The sequence below is a fragment of the Globicephala melas genome, chromosome 1 (genome assembly GCF_963455315.2).
Source record: "Globicephala melas chromosome 1, mGloMel1.2, whole genome shotgun sequence".
NCBI classification, from domain to species: Eukaryota; Metazoa; Chordata; class Mammalia; order Artiodactyla; family Delphinidae; genus Globicephala; species Globicephala melas.
Genome location: NC_083314.1, coordinates 104,405,402 through 104,428,453, shown reverse-complemented (window position 1 = coordinate 104,428,453; position 23,052 = coordinate 104,405,402). Strand labels below are relative to the sequence as shown.

The following is a 23,052-nucleotide window of genomic DNA, read 5'->3' as shown; positions in this document are numbered from 1 at the left end:
TTTCTGCCATATTCCTCCTCAGAAATCTCCTCTCACCCCAACTTGTCCCTGTGCTAGAAAGGCCTCCTGGCTCCTTGCTCATCCTTCATGACTCAGCCCAAGGGTCATTTCCATCACGAAACCCCACCTCTTCCAGGCTGGGCTGGGTGTCCCTCACCCGTGCTTCCATAATAGTGACACACAGTTATACCATTATGATTAATAAATTAAATTATTGTAAAGTTCTCTTTCTCTTTTTCCTGTTTCTTATTTATCTCTGCGTTTCATTAGGTCAAGAGCCAAACTTTGTTGAACTTTGCATGGTTCCGCATCCACACATTGTCTGGCACATAGTAGCCATTTAATTGCTTTTGAATGAATGAGTCCCAAGCGGTGATCAGTTAAGCTTTATTAATGTCTGTCTCTTGAAGATGATTCAGATTTGAGATTTTGAAGCAGGAGAAAATTAACCTTGACACTTAAAGGAACTTTAATTTGTTTCTGTTTGAAGCTCTTTTTGAAAAATCGTAATATTAGAGAGTTTAACTTATTCTTTAATTTTGTAGTAAAAAGCTATGCTATACCTTTATTTAAAAGCTTCAAGTCTTTTGTAAATTAAGAAATTGAGAAGTGGGGTTGGAATATGAGCAAGAAATGGTGTAATGGAACAGCAAGGAGATTATGACAAAATTTAGCACAGCTACTTAAGTACTGTTAGAGTTTTCCATAGTTTAATTGTTTTCTTTAGTTTGTGATATTTTTATGTTCTCTCTATTTTAGAGCTTTGTATAATTTAAGAAGACACATGGGATGCATGTGGTGGGGTACAAAGGTTAGACACCTGGGCTTCAGTTAATTTTCAGCTGCTGAGTTATACCCATGCCTCAGGTTTCTTTTTGTAAAAAGTAATTTAATGGTGGTAACTTCTTTTTTGCCTAAATGCCCTTAACTGTTATGAGGACATATTTTTGAATTGCTGTTAAGGTTAAATACCTTATAAAAACTTGTACCTATGCTCCTTAATATGTTCCTTCAGTATTTATTGAATACCTTCCCAGTACCTAAATGTTCCAGTCCCTGCCTCAGGGAGCTTCACTAGAGTGTCTGGTGTCATGTCTATGTTTGAGAAAATAGGACTTAATAATACAAAATAAAGAGCTAGTAAAATAAGACATTGTGTGAAAAAGGGCAAGAAGAAAAGTGCTGTTATTAATGGTTTAAAACAGCCATTCTCAGACTTGTTGATCTCATAAATTATTGAGGACCTCAATGAACTCTTACTTCCTATAGGCTGATAGCTATGGATATTTACCAGATTGGAAATTAAAACTGAAACATTTAAAACTATTTATTAGGTCATTTACTGTTAACAATAATATTTCATGTTAATGTAATTTTTGTGAAAAATAAACTACATTGCCAAAATGAAAAATTTTTCATGGGAACAGTGTTGTACATTTTTTTGCAAATCTTTTTAATGTCTAGCATGATAGAATTCAGCTGGATTCTCAAGTTTGTTTCTGTTTTCAGTCTGTTGTGAAATGTTATTTTGGTTGAAGCATATAAAAAACTCTAACTCTCAGGGTTCACAGTGTAGTAGGTAAGGGAGTATTTTAGTAGCCTTTTCAAATAATTGTTGATATCCTGCTTTAATACTACACCAAAATATACCAAGAGGTAGTTTCTTAAAGATTAGTTAAATGTGGAAACTGAAACCATATCAGTGGACTTTTGATACACTGTTATATTCAAATCCATTCGTCTGTCTTGTACTTCGAATCTTTTCTGCATACATAATTTTGTGTCATTATGCCTTGGTCATTTAGAAAATATTGGTTCACTGAGTTATGTAGGTCTTATGATAAATGCTGATACATTTATTAGATAATATTTTTTTAAAAACCCATTACTGACCTTATCAGAAAAGTTTTTAACTCTTCAGAGGCTATCCAAGAGTTTTTCTTCCAGACAACTGTGCTTTGTGTGTACTTCCCATTTTATCACAGACTATTAAAAAGACGTGTACTCAAAAGACATGATTTAATATAATTAATCATTCTTACTGCTTCATCCAGGACATTCTTAAGTGAAACTTCTCCACTCAACCCCTCTTTTTTTGTTTTTAACTGCAAATATGTGGCATAGATTACAATGGCGACTAGTACCATTTTGTACCACTGCTATGATTTGTGCTAAGATGCCAATGGTCTTATCCATCAGTACTTTACACCATCAGAATAGAAGTCAGCACAATGAGAAAGGCAGATAATATTTTAGTATCATTATGAAAATAGTTTTCCCTTGTAGACTCCCCCAAAAGTCTCAGAGGCCCATGAATCACGTTTTGAGACCTATTATTGATGGATGTTTGTCATGCAAGTCTTCAAAGAGAAATTGGGACACATTCTTAAATGTTTTAGGATTTTTTTAAGAAGTGGATGGGAAAGGGAGAAGGGAGAAAGGCGTGAACATAAGGTTTTGAAAAGTGGAATAAACATGCCATGTGAAAGAGAAACTTCATAGACTTGTAGGATCAAAGAGTATGTCTTAGGAGGATAGTGGATAGAGAGGGTGTTGAATGCCAGGGAAAGCTGATTGAACTTGACCAGTGGACAGTGAGAATGTATTCTAGTGGAGAAAGACATTCTGAAAATAACACTGAGTAATTCTAGTTTGGGGTATTTGTGGGATAGATGGTAAGATGAAAGGCAAAAGCTTGGGTTAGAAGGTTAGCATACAGCTCTTAGTTGTGTGAATGACTGGTGTAATTTCATTAGTCCAGGAAATAAATAGGAGCCCAAATTAGGCTGTCATGATAGAGTAGATATGATAGAATAAAGGTTTTTGAGGGTAGAAAAAGTGAAATTGGTAATAAGAAATTAGAGATAGAGAAAAAAAGACAAATTTAAGATATTTTCTACATTGGACTTAGAAGAATGAAAAAGATGAGGATTAGGAAGAATAGGCGGGAAGATGATGAGTTTGCTTTGGAGATGCTGCGTTAGAGGACAAACAGAGCATCTGAGTGGAAATGTAGTAAGAGGTAGAGAGGCATTTTGAAATGATCAGATAGAGGTTACATTTGAAGCCATGAGAAAAGACGGTGTTTAAAAGGTGTAAAGTTGAATGTCTAGAATTGAGAAGTAGGAGAAGGAAGAGTAGATACAATAAAGGAAAAGTTTAGAAGTAGAAGGGGAGCCAGAATAATATTGGGATGGAGGACAACTTTTCTAAAATTAAGTTTTCGAACTCCTAAATTTCCAGAGTTAATATTTGTTAAATACAGTGTTCACATGCATGAAAGAATTACATTTGCAACCAAGATAAAACCCAGGGGTCAGCTCACGACCCAGTCTCCATGTAGAGTCCCAGCAACAGTACAACATGTAAATCCTTATTGGAGTTTTTCCAAGTATGTCAACAAAGGTCCAGTTTGTTACAGCAGCACTTCTTAAAAGTCTCTTCATTCCTCTTGAACTCACAGTATCTCCTGGACCCTGTAGCTTTCCCAAAAGCTCATACTTCTGACTCTCAACTCCTAAAAGTCACCAAACCGGTACCATATAGGGGATGGATCCTTTGCTCCATCCCCTTTTTTTTCTTTCTTTCTCTACCTGAAAGTAGCCCTCTCTCCTCTTTCCAAATGTGAATTATACCTGCTAATGCCTTGTTTTTACACTGCATGTGCTTAGTACCGCACTCTGCACAATTAACTCCCAGGGAACTTAATCAAAAGCTCCAAGTCCCTTTAGAAGAGCTGGAGGAGGAAGAAGTGCTAAATGACCAAAGACAGGGTTTTCTCTATGGGGTTGGGGAGGATTACACACACATACAATCAAGTATGCCTAAAACCCAACATGCATAAAACCAATACCCTACTCTTTGCCTAACCTCCCTTTCCTCCATGACCACCACCACAGAAAACTCCCATTATGAATCAGTGGGATCACCATTGACTTAGTCATCCAAGTCAGAAACCTGGAGTCACCCTAGATTGTTCCTAGTCTGGAAGCAAGCCCAATCCATTTTACCTCCTAATATTCTTCCTAATCCTTCCCCGACTCATTCCACTCCACCTGCTGTCATTATAATTTTTTGTCCTCGGTGTCTTTTCTTCTTTACCCATCTAAGTAATAACTGTGGATGGTGGTGAAAGACAGTGTTTTCCCTCTCTCCTTCCATCCCACCTGCATGTCTTCTTGCTTTCTTCTGCTCCTCTCCCTCTCGGCATCAACACATATATTCCCAAACTGTTAGCCTTTATTTGTTGGAATGAAGGGGTGTTCTCATTAGGTAAGAAGAGGTAGATTCCAATAAAATAAGTGGTCCTTCTGACATGAGAGAGAAAGATAAGGACAATTATATAAATATTATTTCAACTTGAATTAATATGTGAGTTATTTCCTTTGAAAGAGACTGGCTTAAAGATCAGGCACCAGTCACATGGGAAAGTTGGCCGAAGATAAATGCAGTGATTGTACAGTAAAGCCAAAGCACAAGTTCTTAAAGTCTAGATTTTTAGATAATCACCTTTCCAGACAACGAAAAATTTGGAAAATGCATAAAGTACTGGAGAACAGGAAGTAGTCTAGGCTAAATGTAATGTAGGACTTGTGGCATCGAAGAGAAAAGGCTAGAAATGTAGAGTTAAGGGAGACCAGTTGGGTTATTGCAGTCATCTAGGTAAGAGACACCTAGCAATAAATGAAATATGGAACCACAAGTAGAACTTAAGAGAGGACTTGAAACCAGAGATTTCTGTCAGGGTGTTTGAGCCTTCGAGGAGGAAGAATTTTTCCTCTACTCATCAAGGGTCTTTGGTGGGTCTAATAATCAGTTTGACATAAGGCAGGTTAACAGAAGAAAAACATTTAATTACATATATGTGAGAGTCCCACAGGACAATGAGACCCAAGGACAAGCCGGGCAGTAGAGGCTCATAAGCCGTCTTGAGCTAAGGAGTGGGATAGGGGCTGCACGTAGGAGGGTGATTCACAGGACGAGAAGAAGAGCAGATGTTTGGAAATTAGATGTTTGTCCTGCCATACAGATAGATCATTCAGATAAAAAGTTATCTCTTGGTAATAGCTCTTTGTGGGCCAGGACACCTATCTAAATTGTTTCAGGTAATTCAGGGAGATGTAGGAGTTTTTCTTGAGTCTGCTGGGTCTTAGTTGCTTTCAGCTCAAAATATTCTGCATGCCAAAGTGGCACATTTTGGGAAGCTTGTTCTGAACCCCTTTAAGCCCATGGGAATGTATAAAATGGCCGTGATAGAGCATATGGAAGGGAGTGTGCCTGGGAAGCACAAATATTTAAGGGACAGGCAGAGGAAACGGAGACTGAAAAAGTATAGGTAGGGAATCAAGAGAAAACAGTATCAGGAGAGGAGAAAGCAAGTATGATGGTTGGCAGTGTCGTATGCTATAGAAAGGTCACCTGGGATGAAGGCTGAGATGAATCCACTGTCTTGGTTATGGGGATGCCACTGGTGATCAATTTCTTTTGTAGGGGAATGCAATCATATTGTACTGGGTTGTGAAGTATAGCCAGAATGTCTGTGAATACACTGTTGACTTCTCTTTTTAAGAGTTTAATAGGGAAGAAAAACAGAAGGAGAGATTTTTTGGATTAGAAAGAATCGGGCATGTTGGTAAGAGAGAAGAAAGAATCAACCTATACATGGGGAACTGGATGGAGCAAGGGAAAGGGGATAATTGATCGCCTAAAGTCACAGAGCATGGGTACAGAAGCAATTGGCCTTGGAGAGAAACCTCTTCATCTGAATATAGAGAAAAAGGTGCTTGAAAAGAAGATTTGAGGCCTTGGGGTCAGAGTTTGAGGAATTCATTTGATGGACTCAAATACCTTAGTAGTAGAAGAGGCCAGTTCCTCTGATGGAATTGAGAAGTAGAAGTGAATAAGGAAGGGAAGTGACTTGATTTGTGAGACAGAGGTTGAGGAGCAATTCTATGGAGAATGTGGAGTTAAGTAAAAGGAATGCCAAGCAAATTTGAGAATTCAGTTGAAATTCAGAGCTCTTTAAGTTACATTTGTGCTATTTATGTTAATATCAATATTAGTGAGTAATAATAGCTATTAATTGAGCTCCTAGTACAGGGGAGTTCTTATGTGTCAAAACAGCTTCATGGTATAAGGGAGGTGCTATCATTATCCCCATTTTGTAGGGATCAAACTGAGACATAGAGGTCAATAACAGAGAGGTAAGACCACACAGCTGCTAAGTGGCAGAAGCAGGTTTGAACCTGGGCCTTCTGACTGCAGAATACAGTACCCACCTTCCCTCTATACTCTGCCTAAGGAAAGCTGGCCTGATGAGAAGCTGGGGATAGGCAGCGTGAGTGTGATGGATGAAGGGGCAAGAGAACTGAGGGTGCCGATGTGTGTTCCGAAGGTAACTGAGTTCTGGTAGGTAGGAAAGGAAGTGAATCAAAGGCTGGTAGTGAGAGATTTGGGAGTGGAGGTCAAAAAAGAGATTTAGGTGGAATTGGGTAAAGAGAAATATGGGGTACTACGAGTTGTGCTTAGAAGGGGATGGGTTATTTGAGGTATAGCATTTCTGATTAAACCCAAGGCCACCATGTAGTCAAAGAAAGGAATGGCTGAGGGTCAGAGGGGAAATCTTTGGAGTAGAGAAGTCTGGAGGATAGGAGATCTGGATAGAGCAAAAGATGTTGACTTTACTTCTTTAGTGACATTTTTCCTATTTGTGATATTATTTTATTAATTTGAGCATTACTCTCTAAATAGTTTGTTTTTAACTGCGTTGAATAATTTAGCCCTTCTCTTTTCACCCTACACATACTTATAAATTGTAATACCCGTCTTATCCTACAAATTATTTCTGTTTGATACTTTAATATCTCTGAAAAATATTTTAAGTTTTTTTTAACAGTTAATTTTTCGTTTCTGAAGTTGAGCAGTTTCTAGCTTAGTCATGACTAATTCTGTCAAACTGAATATTAAGATACATGGATACATTTTACTACATTTACAACTTAACCTCTAAAATATAATGAGGTAACATTAGGCAAGATAGTTTTTTTTTGAGGAGGAAAAAGTAGAATACAGCAAATACTAAATTTTTTTTAAATAAGCTTTTTAAGAATAATTTTAGACTTCTAGAAAAGTTTCAAGGATGATTCAAAGGGTTCCCATATACCCCACACTCAGATTCTCCTATTGTTAATATTTACATTTGTATGGTACATTTGTCATAATTAATGAACAAATATTGATACATTATTATTAACTAAAGGCCATAGTATTTTCAGATTTCCTCAGTTTTTACCTAATGTCCTTTTTCTGCCCCAGGATCCCATCCGGGATACTACATTGGATTTAGTTGTCACGTCTCAGACTCCTGGTTGTGATAGTTTCTCAGACTTCCGTTGTTTTTGATGACCTTGTCAGTTTTGAGGAGTCCTGGTCAGCTGTTTCGTAGAATATTTCTCAATTTGGGTTTGTCTGATGTTTTTCTCATGATTAGACTGAGGTTATGGGGTTTTTGGAGGAAGACCACAGAAGTAAAGTGCCGCTCTCATCACATGATATCAGGACTACCTGCATAAACATGGATTGTCACTGTTGTTTACCTTGTTCACCTGGCTGAGGCAGGGTTTGTAAGAGTTCTTAATTTTAAAGTTAACTGTTTCCACCCCACCTGCCGTCTATACTGAACTCTGTAACGAAGTCCCCCCTTGAAGAGTGGGGAGTTATGCTTCACCTCTTTGAGGGTGCAATATCTACATAACTTATTTGCAATTATTCTGTACAGGATATTTACCTTTTTTCCCCTATTCATTCACTCATTCATTCATTTATATTACCATGGCTTCACGAATATTTATTTTATACTTTGAGTTTGAATCCAATACTACATTACTTATTTTGTTCAAATTGTTACAACTTTTGCCATTGGGAGCTCTTTCAGTCGTCTTCTGTGTCCCTTTGACATAACTTCATCATCTTTTTTGGAGCACTTCTTTATTTTCTGATACTAAAAAAATACTCTAGATTTATATTGTGTATTCTCTGTCCCAGTGCTAGAATCAGCCATTTCTCAAGGAGTCTTGTTTTCTTTTATTGGACAATGGTATTAGAAACCAAAATATGGGCCCTGGGTGTGCTCATTGCTACTGGGGCATCATTGTTTCTATGCCCTCCCAGCTGACAACTTGGAAATGTACTAACCTGTGTATACACACATATCTATAATTATTTCTATATATGTCCATCTGTATATATGTATTAAACTAAGCATGAGTTTATACTGAAGTTTCCAGCTCTAATCCAGTATCATGTGGATCAATCTAATCTTTTGCACTCAATTATCTGTAACCTTCCAGTCCCACAATGAGAAATCTGGTTCCCACTTCACCATCAGACAAATTTACTTATTTGTTAAATACCAGTATACATGTATAATGGTTTCGGAATTGTTAACCTCTTCCCCCATGAGATAACAATTTTACCAGCTAGAGCAAAGTGCCTATGTACAGTTTCTTTTGTCTTTAGTCTTACGGTCTTAATTCATTTTCAAAGTTACTTAGGTCACCTATTTTTACCTCACTCCCTCCAGTGAGGTTATGTCATGTATTTGGAATGCAGTTAGATTCTTTTGTCACAGGCTACATTCTGCCTGGCATGCCCCAACCTCCTATTGATTTTTTAAAAATTTGCATACACTCTTCATCTGTTCCGTGGGTTTTGACAAATGCATAATGTCATATATCCCCCACTACAGTATCATACAAAATTGTTTCACTACCCTAAAATATTGCCTGTGTTTCACCTATTCTACCCTCTCCTGCTCTCCCTGAACCTCTGGCAGCCGCTGATCTGTTTTTTTGTCTTTATAGTTTTGCTTTTTCCAGAATGTCATATAAATGGAAGCCTACAGTAGGTAGCATTTTTCAGATTGGCTTCTTTGATTTATCAGTATGCATTTAAGATTCACCCATGGTGTTACATGAATTGATAGTTTGTTCTTTTTTATCGCTGAATAGCATTTAATTGTATGTACATACCACAATTTGTTTATCCATTCACGTACTACATTGTGAATAACATTATGAAGCAACCTATAACATTTTGGTTGCTTCTAGTTTGGGGCAATTATGAATACGGCTGGTGTAAACACTTGCATGCAGGTTTTTGTGTGGACATATATTTTTAAATCAATTGAAAAAATACCTAGAAGTGTGATTGTTGGATTGTGTGCTATGAATATGTTTAGCATTATAACTGCAATGCTGTCTTTTGAAGTGGCTTCACCATTTTGCATCCCCACCAACAATGAATGAGTGTTCCTATTGTTCCACATCTTTGCCAGCAATTGGTATTGTCAGATTTGTAGATTGTAGTCATTCTAATAGATATGTAGAAGCATGTCATTGTTTTAATTTACATTTTTCTAATGACAAATGATTTTTAATATCTTTTTGTATGCTTTTTTTCCTTTTGTTTATCGTCTCTGATGAGGTGTTTAAGATCTTTTCCCCATGTTTTAATTAGGTTGTTTCTTTATTGCTGAGCTTTAAGAGTTCTTTATATATTTTGGATATAAGTACTTTATCATATATGTATTCAGTAAACAATCTCTCCCAGGGTTTGGATGTCTTTTCATTTTCTTTTGACAGTGCCTCTCACAGAGCAAGTTTTTAATTTTAGCGAAGTCCAACTTATATTTTCTTCTATGGATTGTGCTTTTGGTATTATATCTAAAATACTATCATCAAACCCAAGATCATGCAGATTTTTTCCTGTTTTTTTTCTAGAAGTTTTACAGTTTTGCATTTTACTTTTAAGTCTGTGGTCCATTTCAAGGTAATTTTTGTGTAAGATGTGAGGTCTCTGCCTAGGTTTATTTTGCTGCATATGGATGTCTGATTGTTCCAGCACTGTTTGTTAAAAAGAGTGTTTTTTCTCCACTGAATTACCTTTACACCATTATCAAAAGTCAGTTGAGTATATTTGTGTGGGTCTGTCTATGGGCTCTCTATTCTGTTCCATTGGCCTGTCTGTCTGTTCTTTTACCAATGCCATGCTGTCTTGATTATTGTAGCTTTATAGTAGGTCTTGAAAGTTAATCTATCAGCTTTATTCTTTTTCAGTATTATGTTGACCATTCTAGGCCTTTTGTCTTGCCACATAAATCTTAGGGGGGTGTTCTGAGTTTTAAAAATGAAAAACTAGAAATTGTTAATCCTCAGAGATGCAGAATAAATGTGATGTTTCTTTAATTTTTTTCCCAGGTGGTTCTTTGAGGCTCTGAAGTATCCTAAGTTTTCCAAGGCTAATGTCATCAATGGAATACTCATGACTGTGGTGTTCTTCATAGTGCGGATTGCCTCCATACCTCCTTTTTATGGCTACATTTACTCTGTGCTAGGAACGGAAGCCTACCTGAGGCTTGGATTTTTAATTCAGTGTTCCTGGATCTCTACTTGTGTTGTTTTGGATGTAATGAATGTCATGTGGATGATCAAAATTTCAAAGGGGTGCATCAAAGTCATCTCTCTCATAAGACAAGAGAAAGCCAAAAAGAGTCTTCAGAATGGAAAACTTGACTAAAAGTGGGCTATTGATAAGCATACTTCGTGATTACCCACATTATATCTTCTGATAGGTTGAATTCTTGGCATGTTCTTGTGCTTCTTTATTAATTATACTTGTTATTCTCGGTTTCAATGTCCTTTTTTTCCTAACTGTTAGAAAAGAGAAACTAAAATTTAGTTTTTATCTGAAGATTTATTTTCTGATATTCTTCGGCATTATAAGCATGGATAAAATCTTAAAGGTTTAAATAAAAATGTATAAATATGGTGGTGAATCTTTTTAGAAACCTGTTAACCAGCATTGGTATTTTTCTCTGTGAAAACATGACTTTGCTAATTTGGTGCACTTGGTTTTATGTCACCGATTTTGCTGAAAGAATGGGAACTGCTTTAAAATCTGTAGATAGCTCTCCACATTTTGTTGTATTGCACTCATTTCTTACTATGGCTGTCAGTACCTGTGTAGTGTTTAATTTCCAAATTGTTGAAATGTTCTTTTTCTTAGGCTATTAGAAGTGATGTCTTTTTCATTTAGATATGCTGTCATCTACTAATAATGAAGTATTTTGCTTATTTGGGGAATCTTTAATTAGTTAACTTATGGGAAATATTTCTTGCATTTTCAGATTTTTCTGACATCACTTTATTATTTCTATTTTAAACATTTTTTCAAATTATTGCTTTTTTCTTTTGTAGTAAAGCTTAAGACCAATCTAATAGAGCTCCTTAAGAGATGAATTCTTCCTCCTAAACATGCATGTTCTAGATGACTATTTGGGCTAATAGGAGGAATCATTAAGAAAAAAGCGTTAACACTGCTGTCTCTATCTGCGTCCCTTGCACTTTTTCTATGAAAAATATATTATTTCTATTTGCAAAACCTCCCCTGAGTTCAGAACCCAACATCAGCACCAAAATCTCATGCAATATGTATTTATCATGCTCCTAAGGTAGGCCTCTTCTTGATGAGACCAAGACTACAAAACAAAATCAGTATTCATGTTTTACTCACAATTTACACCCATGCTTTTGCTTAACCAGCACTTTGAGTGCTTTGAATTTGTGTCTTTCCTAAAGGATAGGAAAACAATAGATAATTTAATCCAAGCATTCTGATTATCAATATTATTGCTTTATCTGAGGATAAATGACTGGTGACTTATTTTTTCTGTTTGTGGGTATGTTTGTGTTTGCTTTGGTCCTTACAACCCAAATATAGAATTATATAGTTAGCTATTATTGCCTTTATTTATTTTTCTCAAGTACTTTAATGATCATCCTTACCTAAGGAAAAAAATTAATCAGCGGTAAATACTAGAATTTAGTTGAACCCAAACCAGAAGATCTAATTCATTCCGTTTGAAGGAGAATGTGTGACTTACTCTTATTGTCCATGTTATGATGATGAAGGGAGGCTAGCTGGATATTTCAGGACTTCTGATTTGATGTGATTTGATTGATTTGGCTGTCCCATGCAGATGGGGCCTGATACATTGTAGAACATTTGAAGAAGGTAATTGAGATCTCGGTCAGTAACTAAATGAAAAATTGAAATTGATTGGCTTATACCAGGTACACTTATTTTTGAAAGACTTAATTAAAGTAATATAAAATATAGGTATTTGTTTTTAAATCTGCTAATATTACATTGATAATTTGTTACTAAATTTAGTGCCTTCTACACATAGGCACTTAAACAGGTATTGGTTGTTTAGCAGGGGTAGGAAAGCACGTGGCTTTATCTTGTTCTTTTCTTGCTCTTTTGCAAGAAAAATGGCTTTTTAAAAGGAAAACATTTATATTAGAAAACTATTTTGGAAATTCATTCCTTTAGGAAGAAACAAAACTTGAAATATTTTTGACTTTGGATATTTCTGTAGCTTCTGAACACAGATTTTAAACCCACCATCAAAAGGAAGACAATATAGGGCTTCCCTGGTGGCGCAGTGGTTGAGAGTCCGCCTGCCGATGCAGAGGACACGGGTTCGTGCCCCGGTCCGGGAAGATCCCACATGCCGCGGAGCGGCTGGGCCCATAAGCCATGGCCTCTGAGCCTGTGCATCCGGAGCCTGTGCTCCGCAACGGGAGAGGCCATAACAGTGAGAGGCCCGCGTACCGCAAAAAAAAAAAAGGAAGACAATATAAAGCTATATATTAGTGAGTTTCAATATAGCAATTTCCATTTTTATAGTTATTTCATGCTTAAAACTTCATTTTTACTTTCACCAACAGCACCTTTCTGCAGTATAACCCCTCACTAAGTAAGTGTAATTAAAATATCAATGTGTTGAACTAAAGTTTGTTATTCCCTTAGTCAGCAATTCTTATTTTAAGCTGGCTGCACGATAGTTAATTTAATATCCAGATTTAATATCCAAAAGTAGTTTCTATGCATTTCCTCACAAAACAGACATGAAATGAAAAAGACACTGCAAGCTGCCATGCTACTTGAAGTCAGATCTTTACAGGAGCTATACTTTGCTGTTCTGTGATTGTATCCACCTACGTAAGATACAAGTAGTTAAAGACAGAACATTTCATTTGTTAAATGATGAATTTTTTCATTTATTAAATGACAAACTTTTGCTACACATTTTACGTATTAAATATTTTGACTACATGGATTAATTTAAATGATTCTATTAGGCATTCTGATATTTAACAACTTAAAATATTTATAGAAAATGAAAGCAAATTGGTATAAATTTTTAAGCAACTCTATTTTTGTAGACAAAGATCAGTGACAACCTGTAACTATAAAGATGTTCTCTGAACGTGTAGTACTCTAGAAAATAAAAATTCTTACAAAATTTTGAAAATGAATGAAAATCAACAATTAACATGCAAGATCATAAACTGCATTAGATATTTTATTTGGGAGAATTTAGAAATTATGAGCTTTAGTTTATAGCGTCTGCATTATTGTGCCTAAAATCTTTTTAATGAATATTATTTGCATTTACTTAAAACAATATGGAGTTATATCTGAATGCAAAGAAATGAACTGCTTAAATTGTCTTGATACATCATAGTAAGTTGAAATGTAATTTTTATTCCAACTGTTCGTTTTGGTATTTCATGGATTAGCCGTATGTTAAGAGAAATAATGTCCTCACCATTCCTAAGAGTGACTGATATACTGTGGATGACCCAGTACTGTTGTAAAGGACTAGTTTTAGAAACTACCTAGTTTATAGGTGTTTGAATCAAATTCTTTTCTAAATTTTAATAACCTATTTGACTCAAATCAAAATTTTGCTAAAAGTATCAGTTTTTAAATTGTATGCTTTCTCTGAGGTGCATTGGGCATTTGGAGAATGGTTCTTCCCTTTACTGTTGGTTACACCAGTTTTTATCATGTATTTAGAAATATTCTTCTCATGGAGATATACAGGGGAAAAATGTGTTGTAATATTCATGTTTGTTCTGCTTCATTTTTAAGGAAAATAAACATGTTCCAAAAGACACTATTAAAATAAGTGTTTGAACAAATTTCAGTTTCTAGGTTACTCTTCACTCCAAATATGTAAATATACATTTGAATTGGCTTTAAGTGGTTTAATCTGTTGGATGAAATTGAAAATTCCATGTCATTGTTGACATCATCAGTTATACTTCATAGAAGACTATGTATTTATGTGTTTTGGATTCCATAAGAAGCAAACTGGTATAATTTTATCAGAAGTGTGGTACAGTATGTCTCAACAGGTACAAACCAGCACAGCAGCGAGACCCCTCCTGTGCTGAGAGGCCTGGGGCACACACACACACCTTCCCAGCCTTAACCACAGCAGGTTGACAATAGACACACTAAACCTACTGAAAGTGAATCCTGACTTGAAAAACACGTGTGATATGTGTGAGAACAAGGAAAAGCCAGCAGGACCTGGGATTGGAGGAGACAGCATGACTGATTTGCCCTTAAGAGCCATGATGCTCCTCCTTCAATCCAGAAGTTTTCTCTCTGAATCCCTTGAGCCTTCCATCTCTTCCTCCTAATACCCTAAAGACTTCATCAGCACCTCCCTCCTTTATACTAACACCTTTCTATGTCAACTTTTGAGACCTCCCCATACCTGTAAGCTTGCCAGTCTATTGTGGCAAATTTAAAAGTTCACAAGTGTGTTCTTTCATTGAAAAAAAACCCCCAAAAACATTGCAGTAAGTTTCAGTAGTGAACAAACCATAATTTATTAAGAGGCTATAGGAAGCCACTTAACATTTAATAATACTTATTTACAACACCAAGCAAAGCTTATAATGTTATGGTTTTATTGAGAAACACCTGTAGTCTCTTTCTTAAACTGGCTTAACAATAAGAGCTTTATAACATGTTTCAGCTGGGGATTCATTGCAAGCATGTAAACTATCTAAATGTTCTTCCTCAGACCCTCTGACAGGCAGAGGAGGAACCGAGGTAGCTGTGTGTTATGAGGAGGGTGTGCTGGCCTGTGGCAGCATTACTGAGTCCTCGTTCATCAAGCAAACTCAGTTATGGTCCTGTTTCTTTTAAAAACAAGCTTATAGCGAGTGGATTACTCAGGGTGTTTTCCAAAGTACAACACCCAAGGATTTGAGCCCTGTCCCTTTTTAGCCCAGACCTCTTAACTATCTCTGTTAGCTTTGATAAGGTCATACCTTTCTTTGGAAGATATTTTGGGTGGCAGTGAAGCTAAAGATTGGTTTGTTTGCATTGAAAATGTTTACACTGATTCCCTGTAAGCAGTAGACAGTTTTGAAATCAGGCCCGATATTTAAGACCAAAAAAAAAAAAATTCTAAATCTCAACTATATAAATACCTCTGGCTGAAAACTCGTTAATTATTATCTGTATGTTTTTTCCTTTATATCTTTATGTAATTCTTTCTGTAATTAAGTGTGCATTAAGGTATTTGCCACTCCTTGGTTAATGAAGCATAAAAATATAACTAAATAAAATATGCCCTATATTTTTCTGTTTCTTGCTTGGTTTGCTTCTAATACGATTATGTCTACTTTTTACTCAAGGAATTTTTGCACAGATAATACTCTTACTAACTTGTAACTGGGATGAGTTATGAGATTTGGGGGTAATTATTTGATTTTGTAATGATAACTTTTAGACATAGATTTAATTTGAAAAAGTTACTTGAAACCTGAAGTAAATGTGACAGCTATAGTGATACACAATTTTTCTCTGAGAATATATCACATTAATATTTAATTGTCAAAGATTTTAGAAGTCTTTCAAAATACATTTATTACCTTTGAGAACACACCTTCTAATGTACTTCCATAAGGCTGAAGAACTTTTATTTACAGAATGTAAGACTTGGTAATTTACAAATCAGTGTTACTCAGATTTATCAGATATTAAAATAGCATCTTAGTATTCTTGTTTTGTTTCTGGTGGTGCTTTGGAGGGGTTAGTGGACATCTTTAGGTATTTCCCTTAAAATTTTGAAATGTTTGTATACTTTGTATGTGTGCCATTTTAAAGTATATGCAAGTTCTAAGCAATAATCTGCATGTTATACAAGGTTGGCATTACTTTGTCATGACAATTTTATTATTTTAAGAATGTATAAAATCAATATCCTATATATAAATCACTCCAAACCCACCCCCTAATGAAAACACTGGGATTTTCTTGTGTTAGAACACTACTAATAATGTGGTGCAAAGCTTTGTATTTTGTGAAAAAAATAAAATCACAATTATTTAGTGCAAAAGTTTGAGTCTACAAGGTGTACGCTTGAATAATAATTAATGGGTGATAAAAATTACTTTTCTCACATCCAATCATCTCTCCTAGCATCTGAATCCTAACGTTAATATTCACTCTTCATGATGCTTGTAGAGCTTGTTTACCCACTTCCCTCCCTCCTTTCCTCCCTTCCCCCCCCCCCCAGGCCCCAGCCTTGTAGCAAATCAGAAGGCACAGCAAACATTTTAGTCCTGCTTATTAAGGGAAGGAATGGTGCTATCTAATCAATAGGCTCCTTTAGATTGAGTAAGACTTTGGCAATTATGTTTTTAATCTCCTTCCCTTTGTCCCTTAGGCCTCTCCTGTGGTCTTTAGTGTTTTTCCCAAATGTCTTGGCTGGAATTCCTACCTTCCCAAATTGCCTGTGGTCTTAATGTTGCATCTTGGTCTGAGACTATCCAGTAGATCAGGAAGCAGAGCGCTAATTGAATAGAATACTGAAGTGGTTTGGCCTTTGGAGAGTAGCATGAGTCATGCTTCAGAACATGCCTAAAATGTTGTGTCAGGACTGGCAAAGGAACAGCTGAATTTCAAAATTAAAATAGCAGTCACAGCTGTCAGTGGAGGCAGGTCACAGGTAAAATTCCAAGGATTCAGAAGTCCTCTAAGCAAGTGGAAATGGGCGCTCTCTCCCCTACCTCAGGCTGTCTCAAAGATGAGACACCCTTTATTCTCCTATTTTCCAGTCTTCATCAAAGCCTGCATACTGCTTTCCCTCCCTTTTGATTGTCCTTAAACATATACAAAATAAGTGATGATGGCAGATTTGCAACTTTCGCTCATGTGAGTAACTGATCATCTGACAGATGTTCCTGGATGCTCCCACAAAATTAGGCTCTTCACCTATGGCCTGTGTACCCCCTTCTGCCCAATGAGCCCATTGTTGCTTCTGGCACAGTGCTCCTAGGTCCTCCCTGCCCTGGCTAAACAGCCCCTTCCTCTTTTCATCTACCCCCAGCTAAATTTTACTGCCACATCTAGTTTTATTATTTTCCCCAAATCTTTGGTTATACCACTCCAGAAATTACCTGAGCAGAACTTTCAAAGAAGGTGACTTGTAGGGAGAAAGGAAACGTCAGTAATGGTGGGCTGCATTTCTGCTGAGGATAAAGTTCAAGGACAGATGAAAATTTGGAAAGAATGACACAGGAAAGGAAGGAGAAAGGACTTCAGAGAATAGGAAGAATAAGAAAATGCTATGTACGTGTCCACTGCATTGGGTGACATGAACTTATCAAGAAAAATGAATATAGTGAAATTCCTATACGTGGTATAAGAATTTTAATGTCTTTTCTATATTAAGATAAAATATGTACATTATTCATTTTAGATGCCTTTCTATATGTATGTGTTTATATTTAGGGATATTTTGTGTGTGTGTGTGTGTGTGTGTGTGTGTGTGTGTGCGCGCACATACAAGAGAGCATATCTTAGCAGTGTTTCACCCACTGCGGACAATCAGATGCCTTGCTGTGGACGTAGGAATGAGGAGGTGACCTTTGTGGAGCAGTGGTCCTAGTGGGCTGCCTGAGCCTGCAGGAAACTCCACGTCCTGAGAGCTGCTGTAGTTACCAAAAGCCAAACTATGCCCAACAATTCAACTTCTGGAATGATTAGTGTTGTCAGGTAGCCTCATCATGAGAGGTTTTAGAAGATCATGAGCAGTTTTTAAAGTCTACTGTGCTGTGGACGGAAAGGAGGCATGAATGGATGCGGCACAAGAGGGTAGGATTTTGTTTGAATTGTAAATTGGAAAAGAGCAATTTGGAAAGCGAGGTGCCTGAGAGCCTAAGGGAACCAAGAAGATGTTTTTTTTTTAAGAGATATCTTTTTATTTATTTATTTATTTATTTATGGCTGTGTTGGGTCTTCGTTTCTCTGCGAGGGCTTTCTCTAGTTGCAGCAAGCGGGGGCCACTCTTCATCGTGGTGTGTGGGCCTCTCACTGTCACGGCCTCTCTTGTTGCAGAGCACAAGCTCCAGATGCGCAGGCTCAGTAGTTGTGGCTCACGGGCTCTAGAGCACAGGCTCAGTAGTTGTGGCTCACGGGCCTAGTTGCTCCGCGGCATGTGGGATCTTCCCAGACCAGGGATCGAACCCATGTCCCCTGCATTGGCAGGCAGACTCTCAACCACTGCGCCACCAGGGAAGCCCTAGAAGATGTATCTTAATCTCTGTGAATCTTAGTTTACCTGTAAAAACATTTGAAGTATCTCTGATGTTTCTTCCAACTCTTGTGTCATATTTGTAAGAGCTTCCATTTGAACAAAACAACTAGGAAGGAGCAGAAGTAGCTCTAAGCTTGGTCATGTGATTGAAATAACATTTGAGGGAGATTCTCAGTGTCCAGTGAATGGGAGGACAGAGATAGGTTAGTGATGGAGAAACCAGCCAAGCAACTACAAAGTGGTTAGTTAAGCCAGATGTGTGCCCAAGACAAGGAAGAAAAAACCGATGGGCCAGATCTGATAAATATTGCAGAGGGAGAGCCAAAGAGATTAGAAAAACTCAATATGACTCACGAATGAGTCTGTGGAACTGAAAGGTGACAGATGCTAGTGGTTGTGACATCAGAATGTGGGGTGCCATGGACTGAGCGGGAGGTTGGAGAGTAGGCAGCTCTTAGGGGACGTCGTGGATGAGACGGAAAAGGGGGAAGTAAGGTCTGGGGTCTTTTGCCATGAATGAGGAAAGAGAAGGTATGGTAGTGGCAGGGCAGAATGGAACCTGTGGTGGGTGTCACATAACGGCAACGTGAAGAATTCAATCTGGGAGAAAGAAAATGTCTCTCAGAGTGCCTCACTGTCACTGTGTGGTTTCAACTGCTTTTCTCATTTCGGACCCACAGTCTTGCCTTGACCCCTCGTGTCTGCGTTCCAGGTTCCTGACTGGTCACTGATTCAGGCTCTCCACTCCATCCTCATGAATCATTACTCCCCATGGTGTCTGCCCAGTGCCATCCAGAGTTTGGGAAAGGTCTAGAGATGATGGTAAGGGGCCCAAAGAACAAGGCCCTTCTATGGAGTCTGGCTGCAGGTCCCTGGAGAGGGCGCAGCCTTGCAATGGGATTGACTCCTCAGGTGAGCTGGTCTTTGGATGGTGAGAGGAGGGGCAGAAGTTCCAAGGGTGTAGCAGAAGCTGGCGTGTCCTGGAGCAGGGGCAGGGAGGCTGCAGTGATTGTGCTAGGGCTCCAGTCTTAGTTCATGAATCGCCAAGGGGTTCCCTCCCGGACTGCCGTAGTCTCCTGATTGGTCGCTTCCACTCCACGCTCTCCCTGCTCATCCATCACCCCTGCTACTGACCAACACATTTAAAAACACAGCTTCAATTTGTGTCACAGCCCTCCTCTACTCCCAAGTCTAAATTCCTTAAACCAACTTTCAGGATTTCAGGGATTTTACCCGACTCCATCTACTCAAGCCCCACCAGCTGGGTACCATGACCAGCACCCGCTCGTCCAGCCACAAGCCTTTGCACTTGCTGTGCCTCTTTCCGCTCACACATCTGTCGCCTACTCATGCTCGAGACACGTATTAAGAGTACTGGTTCTGGGCTTCCCTGGTGGCGCAGTGGTTGAGAGTCCGCCTGCCGATGCAGGGGACACGGGTTCGTGCCCCGGTCCGGGAGGATCCCACATGCCGCGGAGCGGCTGGGCCCGTGAGCCATGGCCGCTGAGCCTGCGCGTCCGGGGCCTGTGCTCCGCAACGGGAGAGGCCACAACAGTGAGAGGCCCACGTACAGCCAAAAAAAAAAAAAAAAGTACTGGTTCTTTTTTTACCAACACAAAACAAAACAGACAAATGAGTTCAGGTAGAACTGAGAGGAATAAGCTCATCGAATCATTTTAATATTTATTAAGCGCTGGCTAGATTGCGAAGTGGGTTCCTGGAACAACCGGGGTGAAGAAACCCATTCTTGCCTGAGTCTGGATCTCAGAACTTCCATCCTGAGTAAGCCTCTGAGCCACAGCCAAGCTGTTATGTTTTCTCTCAGCCTAAAGGTCAAAATTAGTTCACCCACCTTCACTGATTGGGCAAGTTGTGGGAGCTCAGCCCTCTTCAGCCTCCTGCACAGACTTTGATGTTTTTGAGTAACGTGGAGGAAGGACTTCATCTGGGAGCCTGGAAAACTGAATCCCAGTTCTGGCTCTACCACCGACCACTAGACATCTTAGCCAAGTGCTTTCACCTCACTGGCATTTGTTTTTTCATCTGTAAAGTGAGGAGTTGAATTGGGAATTGAAGGCCCCTTTTCTTTCGAATTCTATGATAATGGTAATTAGAATCAGGGTTAGGGTTTAGCCCAGGGTATGGCAGACCCGGCAGACTGCAATTCTAGTTTATTGGTTTAAGTTGTGTAAGTTTTGGGGAGCCAGCTTAGATTCTACTTTTGATCGTGACTGTATGCCCTTGAGTGAGGCCCCTTGTTTATGATTCTACCTTCCTCACTTGCAAGAGGAGATGGTATCACTTGCAATCAATGAAGCTAGCCAGAAAGGCGGAGTATAATGTTTGCTGAGTGCTTCAGCATTTTTAGGGGAAAGAGATAAAGTTTTAATGATGTTCTTTCCCACTATATTTCAAGCCAATTTTTAAAGTGCTTTTCCTAGTGTTAACCTTTGGAAGATGTAAACATCTTGATCGTGGTATCCAAATATGGAACCCATTTTCTTTGTTTCCCACAATGAAATATCAGAAAGGAAAATAGGTGACTGATGAAAATGTAAATAGTAAGTTATTTATTTCTTTCTCTCTAAAACAAAAAATCTGAAAATCTGAATCCAGTTATTTTGAGGAGCCAGTTACCATCAATGGGTCAATTACCTTGATTGACTCCGTATTGTGTAATCGGACTTTCCATAAGATTTCTGTGTTCTTAGTGACCCTGAGTGTGGGCTGCTGGAGTTGTTTGGTGGACTTTGTGCAGAGGCCAGGATGAACTGGGGTGGGGGAATTATGCTGACAGTGTTTATTGTCTGTGACTTGGTTGGGTAGTATACTTGTTTCCTGCAACTTGATTGGTCTTATCTGACTGGTGATGGAATTATCTATAGTAAAGAACCACTCCAGATTTTTCAATCAGTAGATGGATTCTCTAAGGCACTGTATCATGAAGAAAGGAATGTAAGAAGTAGCTCTGCATTGCTCTAGGGGAAAATGTGAATGATTTCTTAGCATTGTAATGAGCTAATTGTAAACACTAATTAGAATTTATATTCTAAAGAATAGAAGAGAAAATGGATGTGACATTATGTTAGTATTTTTCTTTAAAAATGACTAAAAGGAAAACTTTCATAACCTGGGACCATTCTTTTTAGAAAGGGACCTCAGGTTTTTATTAAAAATGCGAAGCCAGAAGGAAGATGTTTACACTTCATTGTCTATCCCTTTCATGACTCTCCAATCATTAGTTTCAACTCTTGAATATCCTTATCCCGGATCTAACCAAATATGTACATTTTCGGTGTTTAACCAATGCTTCAGAGACCTGCTGGAAAATCATTCAATCCTGTGTAATTGGAGCCGTCACAAATTCATGATCTCGGTCACGAATAAATAAAAAACATTTATTCTGTAGGTACCAGACACCATGCAAGGCAGAGGATACAGACAGTGAACAACACTGTTGGGGGCCTTGCCCACAGAGAGCTGGACGGGAGTAGAGAGGTGAGGAACAGGAAAGCATATGGTATGTCAAGCGACTCTGTAGGGCGTGCTTTCCCTCTTCGATCCCAGATCTCACATAGTGTTTCACACATAGTGATTCACACAATCAAAAAACATTTCACCAGCACTTACTATGTACCAGGATTTATTTCAGGCTTTGGAGATACATCAGGGAACAGGCAGGCAAGGAAGTCTGCTACCTTAGAACTTACATTCTAGCAGCTGGAAAATGGCAGTAAACAAGTCTGAAGAAAAGAAATAAATATACAAGGTAATTTCAGGTAGTCAAAAGTGCTAAGAAAGAAATAAAAGGAGAGATTGGGGGCATTTTAGAAAGTCCACTCTGTGGAGGTGACCCTTGCACTAAGACCAGGCAGAATCTGCAAGTATTGTGAAGAGTATTCTAGGCAGAGGAAAACAGCAGGTGCAAATTCCCTGAGGTGGGGATACTTTGGTGTGTTCAATAAAAAGGCAGCCAGTGTGACTGGGGCACTGTTAGGAGGAGGAGAGAGATAAGACATGGGGAGAGATAAATAGGCAGCAGACCACATTGGGCCTTTAGGCCACTGTGAAATGGTTGGCTTCTCATCATGCTTAGAATAAACATTCCAGGTTTTAAGCAATCCTGGTGAGAAATGAGGGGGGCTCATGAAGGCTTTCAAACATTTTTTTTACTACAGTCCACAAGAAGAAACATATTTTTTATGGTAACTCATTACATAAACACATATTCATAAACAAAAATTTCATGAGACAATACTCTTACCATGAGTGATGCATCCTGAGATTTTCTATTCGATTTCACTGTAAAAGAAGAAATACTGGTTGTTTGTTACCTATTAAACTGATTTCATAACTCACCAGTGGGTTGCAACTCACAGTTTGCAAAATGCTGGTTCAGACTAAAGTGCTGACAGTAGAGAAGGAGAGAAAAGAACATATTCAGGATGTATTTTTTTTTAATTAATTTATTTTTATTTTTATCTGCGTTGGGTCTTTGTTGCTGCACGTAGGCTTTCTCTAGTTGCACTGAGCGGGGGCTACTCTTCGTTGTGGTGCGTGGGCTTCTCATAGCAGTGGCT

General features: G+C 38.2%; 1 protein-coding gene across 4 annotated transcripts in view; it reads left to right on the top strand.

Moving 5' to 3' along the window:
* The window catches only part of TLCD4 (TLC domain containing 4), a 105,134-nt gene extending 89,793 nt beyond the window's left edge, over positions 1-15,341 (top strand). For all 4 annotated transcript variants that reach the window (XM_030868753.2, XM_030868737.2, XM_060302529.1 and 1 more), the window contains exon 7: positions 10,257-15,341. In XM_030868753.2, coding sequence (XP_030724613.1) covers positions 10,257-10,575 — 319 coding nt within the window. In that variant the 3' untranslated portion in view covers positions 10,576-15,341. The remainder of the gene's footprint in view (positions 1-10,256) is intronic.
* The last annotated feature ends 7,711 nt before the right edge of the window (positions 15,342-23,052 follow it).